The 15,041-nt window shown below is 41.6% G+C and overlaps 1 protein-coding gene across 50 annotated transcripts in view; it reads right to left on the reverse strand.

The window, feature by feature from the left end:
• Positions 1 to 15,041, reverse strand: part of Dennd1a (DENN domain containing 1A) — a 488,046-nt gene that overhangs the window by 217,355 nt on the left and 255,650 nt on the right. For all 50 annotated transcript variants that reach the window (XR_015683115.1, XR_015683114.1, NM_001434229.1 and 47 more), the window contains one exon: positions 13,133 to 13,186. Coding sequence is in view for 34 of the 50 variants with exons in the window: in NM_001434229.1 (NP_001421158.1) it covers positions 13,133 to 13,186 (54 nt within the window). In the remaining 16 variants the exon portion in view is untranslated. The remainder of the gene's footprint in view (positions 1 to 13,132; positions 13,187 to 15,041) is intronic.

The raw sequence follows: 15,041 nt of genomic DNA on the forward strand, positions 1-15,041 counted from the left end.
CCCACCCATCAGGCCTTTACTTCCTCTCAGAATATTCTTCTCTGTTCTAAACATGTTCATTTATTTAAGGAGATCAGCCCTGTGTCACCTCCTCCTGGAAGGGTTCCTGGACTCCTCTGCCAAATGCTCCTTTGTGTTTCCATGGCAATTTGTCCCCATCTTATAGTAACTCAGATTTAAGTATGTTTTTCTACTAGGCTGAATACCTTTGGATAAATTACAAATCCCAGCATCTAGCAGTTTGTTCAAAGAATAAATCCATATGTGGAAGAAACAAAGTGAAGACTACCTGTCCTTTGGCTCTGGTGTGAGCAGGGCACAGGAAAGTGGTCTAGCAGAGACAGTGCAGTGTTTTAGGAAGAAAAAGCACCTGACTGCAACTCAGGCTGAGTCAGATAAGGTGACCAGTTACTCAGTGCTAGTGAAAGGCCCATAGAAAGGAAGACAGGATCACATTTGGGTTTCAAAAGGAGCTCCTTGAGGCTGCAGAGACAGTTAAGAGCACTGGCTACTCTTATACAGGACCTGGGTTCAATTCCCAGCATCCACATAGCAGCTCACAAATTTCTTTTACTCCAATTATAGAGGATCTGATACCCTCTTCTGGCCTACTGTGGACACCATGAACATATGTAATACACCAATATACATACATGCAAAACAGCTACACACATAAAACAAAAGTTAAAAAACCTCTCAAAGCCTATAGCAGCAGGGAAAAAGGCAAATGGGAGGACCTGTTAAGCACTTACCCGGTTACTGCCACACTCCAGGGGAAAGAATCCAAATGTGTAAACAGTTCAAAAGAAAGCTTTAATTATACATGTTAAAAAACAAAAAAAAAACACAAAACAAAAAATCAAACAAAACAAAAACGAACAAACAAACAAAGCTACTCTTAACCACAGGACTTGACAAAGAATTAAGATTTGGAGAGGGGAGAAAGAAAGGCTCTTTGGCTCTATGACCTCCATGGTTCCAAGACTCTGTGCCTTCTGCTTGTCCAAACATTTCATTGCCTATTTATTTGAATGTAAACACTCCTTCTAAATAACCACCATTCCTGTTGAACATGGTATTTCTGCTTCCTGTTCCTCAGCATGAAACCTTGGATCATTGCAACCTCATCACAGGTAAGCCCCAGTCACTGCCCATTCATCCTGTGCCACTTACTACCAGGTAATACTCCTGCCAGGATAAGAGAACCTTACTAGGAGGACTGTTTCCTGAGATCTGTACTCTGGTCTTAGTTTTGTTTTTTTTTTTTTTTTGTGCCAGTGTGTTGCTAGGCTCTTTTCCTGGCTTGGACTTTATTATACACTGCTCACCTCCATATGAAGGTGCCAGTCTGACTAGAATTCAGATCTAACGGGGACTCCAGACAGTGCAGCATGGAAGGTGAATTTCTGAGGAAGTCTGTGCTGCATCAAGTCCTTGAACCCTTAGCTTCTATTTCTCAATGTTTCAAAAGGCCAGTGAAGGTTTCAATGCAGACAAATGGGGAGCAACACCTGGCAAACCCCATGCCCCGAGGAGCATCTCCCAGGGGCTGCTCCTTCCTTGCTCTCAGTTGGCTCTAGCACCAGCCTAGGTGGCTGGGGGCTTCACACTCACTGTGATCCATGCCTGAGGTTATGAAGCAGGTGGAGGTTGGGGGTGGGGTTGGAATGAGCTGGGCCCAGGAGGGGATATCATGTGGCTTAGAGAGAAAGAGACTTAGGTTCAATACCATAGGGAAATGAGATAATCCTCAAACCAAAGAACTGACTCTAAGCTGGGTACTCCTTAGAGCCTTCAAAGCAGATGCTAGTCTGCCCCAGTCTGTCATTTGATTAGTCTCTGAGACTCCAATCGCAGGACAGAATAAAGACTCACTACAGCCACTTTAGAGGCTGATTCCTGGGCCAGCGGCTTGGCTCTGTAAACGGGTCTCAAGTGCTAAAATAACTCTTGCTCAAATATTTTACAATATGACTTTTTTCTTTAAAGAGAGGCAGGGTCTTGCAACATTGTCCAAACTGGTCCCCAGATGATAAGCTTCAGGTTTCCTCTCAACTGAGTGTTCTAAGTAGCAGAGAGTACAGGTATGCTCTGTCACCAGGTCTAACTTTTATAATATGAAATCAGCCTTTACGTGATCTAAAAAACATATTTAAGTTACCTTAGTGGCACCAGTTTCTTTTTTTTTTTAATTTATTTTTATTTTTATTTTTATTTTTTGGAGCTGGGGACCGAACCCAGGGCCTTGCGCTTGCTAGGCAAGCGCTCTACCACTGAGCTAAATCCCCAACCCCTGTGGCACCAGATTCTTAAAAGGAAATTACATTTTTGGGGTTCTAAAATAATCTGCTCAAAAAAAATCTGCAAACTTATTTGAACAGTCAAATGAGAGAAGTGAATTACAGAATAGAAAGCAGAGTTACCAAGGTCAGTTTTATATCCTCTGTGCAAAGGAAAGACAGTAGACTAGACAATGCTCTGAGAACCCACAGGAGCAACCTCAGTGTTTGATAACAGGTCCACACCTTCCGTCTCAACTTCATTGACTGTGAAAGCTACACTGACTTCATGAATCTTCTCTAGAGCATGGTGCATCTTTTGACAAAGTGGAGTCTGGGCAATGTCTCATATAACCGTCCGGCTAAACACTTTCCTCACATCATTAGCTACTTGGTATGACACTGACCAGATAATTAAGACAGGTTTGTTTAATACTTCAAATTAAGGCCTATATGATTATCCATTAATCAAAAGTAAACTTCAAAACCTGGGTGCAAAACAAAATATCTCTTATGCAGTCAGCTTACAATGTAATTATTACTACACATCTGTCCATGATCTGTGACTTTTTCTTAAATGCAGGTCACCTGTTTAAAATTTATAAAGATTTATGCTCATTTAATTACTGACTGCATAAAATTTACTCCTACATGTGTTATCTTGATAGACACAGAAAACCCTGATGAGCAATTACATAGTAATCATTTTTCAGTGAAAAGCAAGAAAATATTTTTACAAAGAAATTGAAGAAATAATGAGAATTAACTTCAACAAGGAGCTAAAAGTGGAAAGAATTAATTTTCCATGTTTGCTTTTCATTAACAACTTGTAGACAAATTGGCCCAAAAGCCAGTTGTAAGGAGTTGTTCTTTTTCCTCTCTCAGGGTCTGGCACTTTTTTAGTTCATTCATCCATCCAACCAGTCAGTCAGTCAGTCAGTCAGTCAGTCAGTCAGTCAGTCAGTCAGTCAGTCAGTCAGTCAGTCAGCCAGCCAGCCAGCCAGCCAGCCAGCCAGCCAGCCAGCCAGCCAGCCAGCCAGTCAGCCAGCCAGTCAGTCAGCCAGCCAGTCAGTCAGACACTAATAGCATGTAGTCAGGCATCTACGAGTTCCAGGTACTAGCCTTCCATCCTTAAAAGGGCAGATGGCATTAAGCAACTGTCCATGTGACTAATCACACTGCGTACACTAATGCTCTCTTAGGGTGTACAGGTGGCACTGAACCTGCACCTAGAAGCATCTCCACGCTGGGACTAGACTCACCCAGGTATGAATTCTGGATTTTGCACTCAGGGACTAAATAAGTGAATTTACAACTCTGTGTTTCCCTGTTCTTCAAAGGGACTAACAACCACATCACTGGCTAATGTAAGAGCTTAGGAAGTAACAAATAGTGCCTGGTCTGAGCCACTAGACATGGAGGGCATTAAACAAGTACTAGCTCTTCCTTCTTTATGTATATTAACCTTTCTCTGATGTCAGAAAACATAATGTTGTTAGGTTTCATGTTCCAAAGGTCATATGTCCTTCAGTTGCTTACTTTCTTAAATTTAGATCGTCCTTTAACAGAGATAACCATGTGTCTTCAGAAACCTCTTCTATGTTAAGCACGGGGCTCCCACACGCTATTCACTACACCAGTGATGACAGAGGCCCACAAGACATATCCCAGAGAGGGATGACATTAATTTGTACAGCCAAGAATGTCAGTTAACATCCAGAAAAGACAAGCCATGGGGAATTATGTTCCTCAGCTTACAGTAACACTGAAACCTCAAGGAGGTTGAATAAGAATCTCCAGGAAACTAGAATAAGGAGAAAAAGAAAGTTCTGGTGGCACTCAGCACTGCCCTTGAAACTTACCATTTAAGACTTCTGCTCTTCGTGTTTCCCTTTATTAGCTAAGAATGCTGAGGTTCTAAGAAGACAAGAAGCCCAAGGGCCCTTGGCTGGTGGGGCCCCATGTCTGGCTGTCTCTGAAACCAATGTTCTGTCCATGACAGTACAATGTATCACATTAACAACCCTGTGGTTATTGCTTGTTTCAATTTGCAATGCAGCCATTTAGTCATTTTAAATTAATCCTTGAAAAATCACCAAGAGATTAAAATGCAAATTTCAACATGGCTAGAGCTCTACAGTGATTCTGTGTCAAACTCACACAAATTGGTCTCACAAAAGTTCAGAGTCTCCTTAGAGTAAAAGCTTCTTTGCTTTGTTGTGCATTTCAGATATAAAATTACATTTTTCCCCTCATGAATATCACAAGTCAACCCTAGGGGGCCAAACCTTCAGAATGGGGGTTGCTACACCCCACTGACCTGCAGACTAAGGCTAGCGACCACAGCCTATGAGCGCTGGGCTCTGTGCATGTGAAATAGGGCTCATGTCTACCTCTCACAGAGTAGCTGGCAGGGATTAAAATGGAATGGTGTGTGTTAGGAGACTGGCAGATTGGTACTACTATTATGCTTAGAAACAAACCTTTACTGGTTTGCAAAGATGGATTTAGGAGACAATGGGTCGTATATAGGGAATTAGTTCATTAGTGGCAAAACCAACAGAGAAAATCTAAATTTCAAAACTAGTGAGGATGGAGGAGGTGACACAGTGCAGCCATGAGCTGGAGGTGTGTTACAGAGAAGAACATTCAAATAATATCTCTAACCTTAGCAGTTAAGGTGCTGAGAATTGAGAAATTATAAAAACTCCCAGCTGCGTTAAAAACCAACTTCTTAAGGAAGATGAGTTAGATCTAATAGCTGATCATGTTATTATTTAGCACAGAAGAAACTCGACAATCCATCTAGGCGTTTCCTCAAAGAGAAACTTCTCTTTTCTCCTCTGACACCACCCTCACAGGAAAAGTAAAGTAAAAGCATTTTTAAAGTTTTGAATCCCAGAGAATAAAGAGAGCTGTCAATCTTCTAAACTGTAAAATGATGTTACTAATAAACTGGTTTGTCTGAGGGCCCACTGGGCAGTGACTGAGACATTTCAGGCTGTCATAGCTAATAGGGTAGGCCAAGGAGGAGACTGAGACCATCACATAGGAACACCCAAAGATGCACAAAAACAAAAACAAATCCAAACCAAACAACCAACCAACCAACCAAAAACCAATCTAATGATCCACAGACAGACACAGGCAACAAAAGATTACCTGGTCCAAGGTGGCATGAGAGTTGATGGAGGATAAAGGAAAGCTAGGCACTAATAAGGGTGAGGTGGGTAGGTGGACATGACAGAAAGGACCAGCTCAGCTCACACAGAGAGCCCAGGCAAGCTCAGGAAGTGAAGTTGCTCAGCCTCCAAAGGTTAGAAAGAAAGGGCACAGTGATTCATTCCCAAATCTCTTCTCTCCAGCCCCCAGTTCCTCAGCTGGCTTCCTGCGCCTGTCCAGAGGGAGTAATCTGATTAGAAGCTCCTAACCAGAAGGGCTTGGGATAATAGGTAAAGCTGAGGACGGCTCCAAAAGCACTAATTAGAAAAGGGGACTAACACAGGGTAACCATAGCACATGTTGTCACCTTATAACCCACTCACCTTCCTTAGCACTGGTAACAATACACCCACTCCCTAGCAGAAAACAGACTAGTCCTAAGGAAAAGGTTCTGCTGATATGTGAGAGTCTCCATGTCTGTACTCAGTCAAGCTCGGCTGATGAGCACAGAACTTTGGGTCAGATGTTCAGTACCTACTCTTAAATGTGACAAGGCACATGTCAGCCAGAGCTCAACAAGTGATTCACAAGACAGACAGGAGCCAGGACTGGAGTGTGAGAATGATGCAGGAGCTGGCATGGAATGCAGCTTGTGTTGCACCAGCTCCTCAGGAGGGCTGTGAGCTGGGAGGGGAGGTTGCTGGTGTCTACTGACAAGTCTGACAACACAGGAGGGAGAGGAGGAGAAAGAATTAAAATACTTTTTAAAATATGGAAGTTATAGTCTCACAGATAAGATTAAAAAAAATTAACAGTAAGATGGCCAAAGTAGAAAATTTTACAGAAAATTGTTGAATACAGTAGAGGTTGGTCTAAAAGAGAAATGTGGAAAACAGGAAAGAAAATGGACATTAGAGGATCAATGCAGGAGGTTTAAATCCTATCTGTCATGAGGGTGGGGGCAGGGGTGGGGAGATAAAAACAAAGCAAAGCAAAACAAAATAATAGTGTAGAAATACAATAGCGTACTTGTAAGCTTTATGATGTGAGGCTCCAAAGTGGATAGGTGGTCAATGCCCAGGACAATGGGTGAAAATGAATCCATTAAGGTACTTCATGGTTCAATTTCGGGGTATTAGAAGCCGATAGATTTTAAAAAACAATAGGGATCAAATTGGCCAAACCTCCTAAGCTACAAGGATCAAAAGAAGCCACTGATCAGGCCTTCACATTTCTGAAAGGAGAGTGATTAGCAAACTGGAATTCCATATTCATACCATCTAATCATGCAAGTTCAAAACCGTTGGTTGCCTTCAGCATCATACTCTCTCAGGACACTGTTGGAAAATGTTTCTTCAGAATGACAGAATAAAACCAAGAAAAAGGAGATATCAAGCCAAAATCTCACCTACAACAAGCTGTTCAAGAAAAGAGCCATAATCTAACTGCTTCAGCAGTTCATTCAAATGGAAATACTGACAGTTGATTTAGTATACTTGTCTTCCCCCCATGAAGATAGGGAAGAATGGGAGAGGAGAAAGACTTAGGTGAGAGACAGTGTTTTGTGTCTATGTGGGTTTCTGGGGAGGGGCATCAAAAGTCTTACCTCACATAAGAAAATTAATAGATGAGATATGAAATTAAAAAATCTTGAGGTGTAGCAATAGAGACATATTAAAAGTATGATAAGAGCTGGAGAGATGGATCAGTGGTTAAGAACAACGGCTGCTTTTCCAAAGACTCAAGTTTTGGTTCCCATCACCCATATGGTGGCTGGCTTATAACTAACTGCCTGCAACTCCACTTACAGAGGATCTGATGCCATCTTCTGGCCTCCTTGGGCACCATGGTTATGTGGGATATACTCACACAGTAGTACAAACATACACATAAATAAAAACCAATCTTTAAAACAATGATGGAGGGGCTGGAGAGGTGGGTCAGCTGTTAAGAACACTGGCTGCTGTATATGTAGCAGAGGATGTCCTTCCAGGCATCAATGGGAGGGAGAGGCCCTTGGTTCTGTCGAGACTCCATGTCCCAGTGCACAGGAATGTCAGGGTGGGGAGGTGGGAGGGGGTGGGTGGGTGGGTGAGAGAGCACCCTTATAGAAGCAGGAGGAGGGGGGATGGGATAGTGGGTTTCTGGAGGGGAAACCAGGAAAGGGGATAACATTTGAAATGTAAATTAAAAAATCCAATAAAAATAGAATCTTATGTAAAAACAAACAAAACACTAGTTGCTCTTCCAAAGGTCCAGAGTTCAATTCCCAGCAACCACATGGTGGCCCACAACCATTTGTAATGGGATCTGATGCTCTCTTTTTGTGTGACTGAAGACAGCTACAGTACACTCACATACATAAAATAAACAAATCTTTAAAAAATGTCTATTGTACACTGAAGTGGTAGTGGTGTACACCTTTGGGAGAAAAAAACAACGAGGGAAAATACAATTACTAAGAATTATTTCTAAACTATTTGAACTACTTAACAAAAATATTAAGGTTGATAGTATGGCTCTGTGGTACAATGCTTGTTTAGCAGATGTGAAGTCCTGTGTTTGGGTACTGAGACCACAGCCACACACATCATTAAACAAACAGAATAGATAGACGAGAACAACTTTTAGGATAATTTAAACCACAAGTAAAACAATAGTGAACAGTATCATTTTTATACTTAAAAAATGCCTATTGCAAATACATAGGCGAATGCCAGCAGCAAACCACTGAACTGAGAACGGGACCCCTTTTGAAGGAATCAGAGAAAGGACTAGAAGATCTTGAAGGGGCTCGAGACCCCATATGAACAACAATGCCAACAACCAGAGCTTCCAGGAACTAAGCCACTACCCAAAGACTATACATGGACTGACCCTGGGCTCCAACCTCATATGTAGCAATGAATAGCCTAGTAAGGGCACCAGTGGAAGGGGAAGCCCTTGGTCCTGCCAAGACTGAACCCCCAGTGAATGGGATTGTTGTGGGGAGGGCGGTAATGAGGGGAACACCCATATAGAAGGGGAGCGGGAGGGGTTAGGGTCTGGAAACCGGGAAAGGGAATAACAATTGAAATGTAAATAAGAAATACCCAATTTAATAAAGATGGAGAAAAAATAAAAAAATATAAAACTATTAAAAAAAAAGTCCATTGCACAAATAGGTTCTACACCACAGTCATCCTATAAAGTTACAGAGAAAGTTCTGGGTGATAGTCATCAAATTCTGGAGAGAGTATAGTTTCAAGGTTGGGGAAAGAATTGTGATAATTCGGGCTTGCATTCATTTTTAATATGCACTTCTGTATTGATTTTTTGGAATGGATTTTGAATGAGATGGGCAAATGTTTTTAATATAGCATTAAGTAAAGAAGCATCTATGGAGTTATGCAGTTAATATATTCCCCATTGTGTGTTGATAAAATGTAGCTTCTAAACATTGGGTGTTTGTTTGCTTTCTTTTTTAAACAAATCAAAGGAATCTTTCAGTCTCAAGTAATACCCAACTCTCAATTTAAGCAGTGATAAATTAACCAGATCTAAATAACACAGGGGCACATAACCAGGACTCTGGTCACCCATCCATCTATTTCCCTAGGGCTCCACAAGTACCCCCAAGGCTCTGGACAGGACTGTCTGAGGCTACAAAGAAAGGAAGGCAGAGCTTGAGAAGCACTTCCTCTGAAATGAGGTAATCTGAACACGCACACACACACCACACACGCTTTTTCTATAAACTAGAACCTTGAACATGCCGACAAAGTAGATGAACACTGCTGTATTTATAGAGGCAGGAGTAACGATGGCAATCTTTTAATCTTCTCAATTTATTCTCTATCCATATTACATTTATCTTAACTTCAGCCACACTTTTCTAGAAAATTTTTTCACTTTCCAAATTTATTAGAGATATTTCCTTATTTTTTAAAGTTTTTATTTTAATACATTTAGATTACAATCTGATCTTTTCCCTTCCCCCCTCCAGCCTCTCCCAATTCATCTTTTTTAAGTTCTTAAAAAGTCTTGGTTTATTCTGGAAATCAGTCTGGAGGTTCCTCAGAAAATTGGACATTGAACTGCCTGAGGATCCAGCTATACCTCTCTTGGGCATATACCCAAAAGATGCCCCAACATATAAAAAACACGTGCTCCACTATGTTCATCGCAGCCTTATTTATAATAGCCAGAAGCTGGAAAGAACCCAGATGCCCTTCAAAAGAGGAATGGATACAGAAAATGTGGTACATCTACTCAGCTATCAAAAACAACAGCTTTATGAAATTCGTAGGCAAATGGTTGGAACTGGAAAATATCATCCTGAGTGAGCTAACCCAATCACAGAAAGACATACATGGTATGCACTCATTGATAAGTGGCTATTAGCCCAAATGCTTGAATTACCCTAGATGCCTAGAACAAATGAAACTCAAGACGGATGATCAAAATGTGAATGCTTCACTCCTTCTTTAAAAGGGGAACAAGAATACCCTTGGCAGGGAAGAGAGAGGCAAAGATTAAAACAGAGACTGAAGGAACTCCCATTCAGAGCCTGCCCCACATGTGGCCCATACATATACAGCCACCCAATTAGACAAGATGGATGAAGCAAAGAAGTGCAGACCGACAGGAGCCGGATGTAGATCGCTCCTGAGAGACACAGCCAGAATACAGCAAATACAGAGGCGAATGCCAGCAGCAAACCACTGAACTGAGAATAGGACCCCCGTTGAAGGAATCAGAGAAAGAACTGGAAGAGCTTGAAGGGGCTCGAGACCCCATATGTACAACAATGCCAAGCAACCAGAGCTTCCAGGGACTAAGCCACTACCTAAAGACTATACATGGACTGACCCTGGACTCTGACCTCATAGGTAGCAATGAATATCCTAGTAAGAGCACCAGTGGAAGGGGAAGCCCTGGGTCCTGCTAAGACTGAACCCCCAGTGAACTAGACTGTTGGAGGGAGGGCGGCAATGGGGGGATGGTTGGGAGGGGAACACCCATAAGGAAGGGGAGGGGGGAGGGGGATGTTTGCCCGGAAACCAAAGAATTATTATTAAGTATTAAATAAATTTAAAAAAAAGTCTTGGTTTGTAATTTTACCTTAACAATAAATTTTAATTATTTTTCTACTTTTTGTTACTCTTTTTTTAATTTCTTGAGCTGATTTTCTACAGTAGAAAACCTAGACCTTTGCACATATCAAGCAAGTGCTGTGTGCTGAGCTATGTGCCCAGTCCTTTTAATTTCTCAAATTCAAATTCAACTTCATTGTTCCTACAAAAACATTCCAGGCCATGAAATTTCCTCTTTGGGGTGCTTTTGACCACATCATTTTAGATGGAAAGGAATTTTGGCACCTGCTATGATACAGGTAAACTTTAAAGGCATTATGTTAAGTGAAAAAAGCCAGCAAAAAAGAACGAACAGTATATAATTCCACTGATACTTGGTGCTTGAAAGTAGGCAACAATCACAGGCTGAGTGTAGAATGATTGTTTCTACACACTACAATTTTGAAAGATAAGAGTCCACCTTAAACCAATCAAAATGGCAAAGATCAAAACCTCAGCTGACAACACATGTTGTCGAGGATGTAGAGAAAGAGGACACTCCTCCATTGCTGGTGGGATTGGAAACTGGTATTAACCACTCTGGACATCAATGTGGAGGTTCCTCAGAAAATTGGAAATAGATCTACCTAAAGACCCAGCAATACCACTCTTGGCAATATACCCAAGAGATACCCCATCATGCCATAGCGGCACATGTTCCACTGTGTTCATAGCGACCTTGTTTGTGATAGCTAGAAGTTGGAAACAATCCAGATGTCCCACAACAGAAGAATGGATACAGAAAATGTAGTTCATTTACACAATGGAATATTACTCAGCTATCAAGAACAAGTCCATCCTGAGTTTTGCAGGCAAATGGATAGGATTAGAAAATATCATCCTGAGTGAGGCAACTTAGACCAAAAAGGACATGCACAGTATGTTTTCACTAATAAGTAAATATTAGCCCCCACCCCACAAGCCAAGTGCAGAATACCCAAGATACAGTGCACAGAACTCAAAAAGGTCAACAAGCTGAAGGGCCCGAGTGAGGATGCCTCAGTCTAACTTGGGAGGGAGAAGAAAGCAACCACAAGGGGGGAGGAATCTGGGAGCAAACGGGGACTGGGCTGGAGGGACTCACAGGACTGGGGTGGGGGGGTGTAGATAAGATACCCTACAGTGGGGAGAAGGAACTTGTAGAGCCCACTTCCAGCAGAAAGAGAGAGCATCAAGTGAGGAATGGGATTGCTATTCCAAAGTTAAAACTCTGACCCATAATTCTTCTTGTCTGAAAGAACTGCAGGGATGAAAATAGAGAAGAGCCTGAGGAAAAGAAGGTCCAGTGACAGACCCAAAGTAGGATCCAGCTCAAGGGGAGGGCCCAAGGCCTGACACTATTACTGAGACTATGGGGTGTCACAAAAAGGGACCTATCATAACTGCCCTCCAAAAGACCCAACAAGTAGCCGAAAGAGTCAGATGCAGATATGTGCACTCAACCAATGAACAGAAGCTTCTGAAACCTGCGGATGAATTAGGGAAAAGCTGGAGAAAGCTGAGGAGGAGGGTGACTCTGTAGGAGGACCAGCAGTCTCAATTTACTGGACCCCTGAGATCTCAGGCCCTGGATCACCAACCAGGGAGCATACACCAGCTGAAATGAGGCCCCCAACATATATACAGCAGAGGACTTCCGGGTCTGGGTTTATTCAGAGAAGATGCACCTAACCCTCAAGAGACTGGAGGCCCCAGGGAGTTTAGAGGTCTGGTGGGGTGGGTGGGGAGGAGGTATGGAATATGGAACAGTTGGAGGGTGGACTAGGAGGGAAATAAAATCTGGAGTGTAAAATTAATTAATTAAAAAAAGAAAAGAAAACTTTTGAAGACCACTAGAATGTGAATGTGCTCAAAACCACTGCACTGCGTCTTCTGAAGTGAAGGAGAGCTGATCTCATGCTACTTACATCTCACCACGTGCCTCCTGGTGGCAGCTTTAGACTTCCTTCTACATTTTACAGTTTATAATCACAGTAAAGTATAGTATACTAGGGTAGACATGTCACTCAGCTTCTTCAGAGGGCAAACATGAAACTACAGATCTGCCACTTTAGTTCGCTGCTTCTTAGCCCTTAGAAGGTATCCTCTTACTTCACTTAGTACAGGTTTCCTGCGACACAAACACAGAAGCATGGTTCTATTTACGAACTCCTGCCCTTGTAAACTTTCACATGGGAATTTCTTTCCTAAGAACATTTCATCTTATGATAATAGAAAGGAGAAACTAAGTCTCTATTGTGAGGGAACTTAATGGAGATTTTTGTGGTGGACAACAATAATTCTTATTAGTGAAAATGCTGAGATGCTTTTCTAATAGGTAATTTTAATCTATGTGAATATGCCCTATAAAGACCAGAATAAATTCCCATCAACCATTAATAAGTGATTACTTTGAGAAATATGAAAACCTTGTGTCTATACTTTATAGATGTTTTCAATTTGCTTTTGCTATTATAACCCATTGATTTTTATACTTGTTTCAGCAATCCACTGTTATTACACTAGAAAATATATCCTTTTCTTTTCAAAACATAAGCAGTAAACAAAAAAATGCAATGGTCCTTTTCAAGTACTCACATTCTCAGGTATGCTGGGAAGCTCTCTGCTATCAGGCACAGTGAAGTAAGAATGCTGGAAAAGAAAAGACACGAGCTGCATATTTTTTCAAGATGATTTAACTAGAACTTCATTCCAAATTTAGGTGAATGTTCTAAAGCATCTTCTTTATTCAGATGAGGGAGCCACATGGCTGTTGTAAGAAACATCCATATTAGAGCTGCTTAGGCTAATGTTGGACCAAGCTAGTAGCATTAACTCGTCAGCAGGAGAATGAATGTCATGGGAAGATGAATGAAAAAAAAAAAATCAAAGAAGCTTAAGTCTAAATACCCACGTGATATTTTGTGACTTTCTGAACACAAAGAAGTGGCCAGTTCTCTAACTTGCTGTTCAATAAGGCAGAGAACTCTTAGCAACCAGATAACACTAGAATCACTCGGTAAGGGGTTGGGGATTTAGCTCAGTGGTAGAGTGCTAGGCAAGTGCAAGGCCCTGGGTTCGATCCCCAGCCCCGGGGAAAAAAAAAAAAAAAAAGAATCACTCGGAAAGTGACAGGATATCCCAACCAATCCTGCTATTCCATTTCAGCATCTGAGGTCACATCAATCTATACTGTAATCAAAATCTGCTCAGGGCAGTTCCAGCCAAAGGCCACTCATGCCACATGAAAGGGCTACAGATTGGTTGCCAATGGAGAATAAGCTCCTGACTTGCAGTGTGATTGCCATGAAGCCTAGGAGAGGTTGAAGGCTTGACTTCAAAGACTTGCAATGAGGCGTCTCCATGTTTGTAACAAGCCCATATCTCTAAGTTAAATGAAAACTGGCTGAACTAATGCCACCTCCTCGGCTGCTTTTAAAGGCTCAGAAGATAATGGTAAGTGGCACTGGAAGGAGCCTTGTGCTGGCCAATTAAAGATGGATTGTGAAAGGCCAGGAAAGGTCATGGGCAGAAAGGTTCAGCTCGGCCGTAGCCTAAGTTCAAATCTAGGCCTTTCCCCAACCCTTACATCCTGTGTACTGGGAGAATAAGTAGGTTTGTAGAAGAGTGAGTTGTTTAGGTGTTCTAAAATAAAAGGCCCTGGAGACAATCTACACCAATGATGGTAACCATGAGCTGCTAGTCTGACACTTAAAAGATATTTATTGAAACCTGCTTATGGAAAACTTTGTATTAAAGACTTTAGAAACATCACTTCTAGTTGCCAAAATAAAATTTGGAGATACATATTATCTCCATATTACAAATATACAAATTAATGTTCAGAGAGGCAAATAGTCTAAGATCACTCAGTGAGCATGTGGAGGATCTACGCTGAAACCAGAGCCATGTCTGTATCCACAGAGTCTTTATGTCTCTGCACTTATACACATGAACTTGAGAAAGCACTTCTGCATGAGGCATTTAATCTTCCAAAAATGGTTCTTTACTTACTTGCTATTTTATTTATTTTGATACAGGTTTCACTATATAGCTTCAGCTTTCCTAGAGACTGCTACATAGACCAGATTGGGTTGTTAGGCTTGTACTGATTCTTCCTGCTTCTGCTTCCCGAATGTTGGGATGACAGGCATACACTACCACTCCCGGATTAACAACTGGATTTTTATTTTACAATCATTATCATTCAAACTGCTAGTTTGCATTTCTATCTTTCTCAATCACCGACATCAGTTACACAGGAACATTCTATTATAGACAGTGGTTACAGATAACAAAGCCCAGGCTATATCTTTACAAGGCATTGCACCAATATTTTAGTATTTCTATTCCAAATGAAATACTAGATCTTCAAAACAGAAATGCATTTTGGGAAGAAAAATGTCTAGTGGGGGGGGGGATCTGCCTTTACAGATGCAGTGGATTGTAAAGAGTGAGCCAGCATAACTCCAAACTAACCAGTCCCCAGGCTGTCCTTTGAGATTCT

This window comes from Rattus norvegicus, chromosome 3, assembly GCF_021556685.1.
Source record: "Rattus norvegicus strain SHRSP/BbbUtx chromosome 3, alternate assembly SHRSP_T2T, whole genome shotgun sequence".
Classification (NCBI taxonomy): domain Eukaryota; kingdom Metazoa; phylum Chordata; class Mammalia; order Rodentia; family Muridae; genus Rattus; species Rattus norvegicus.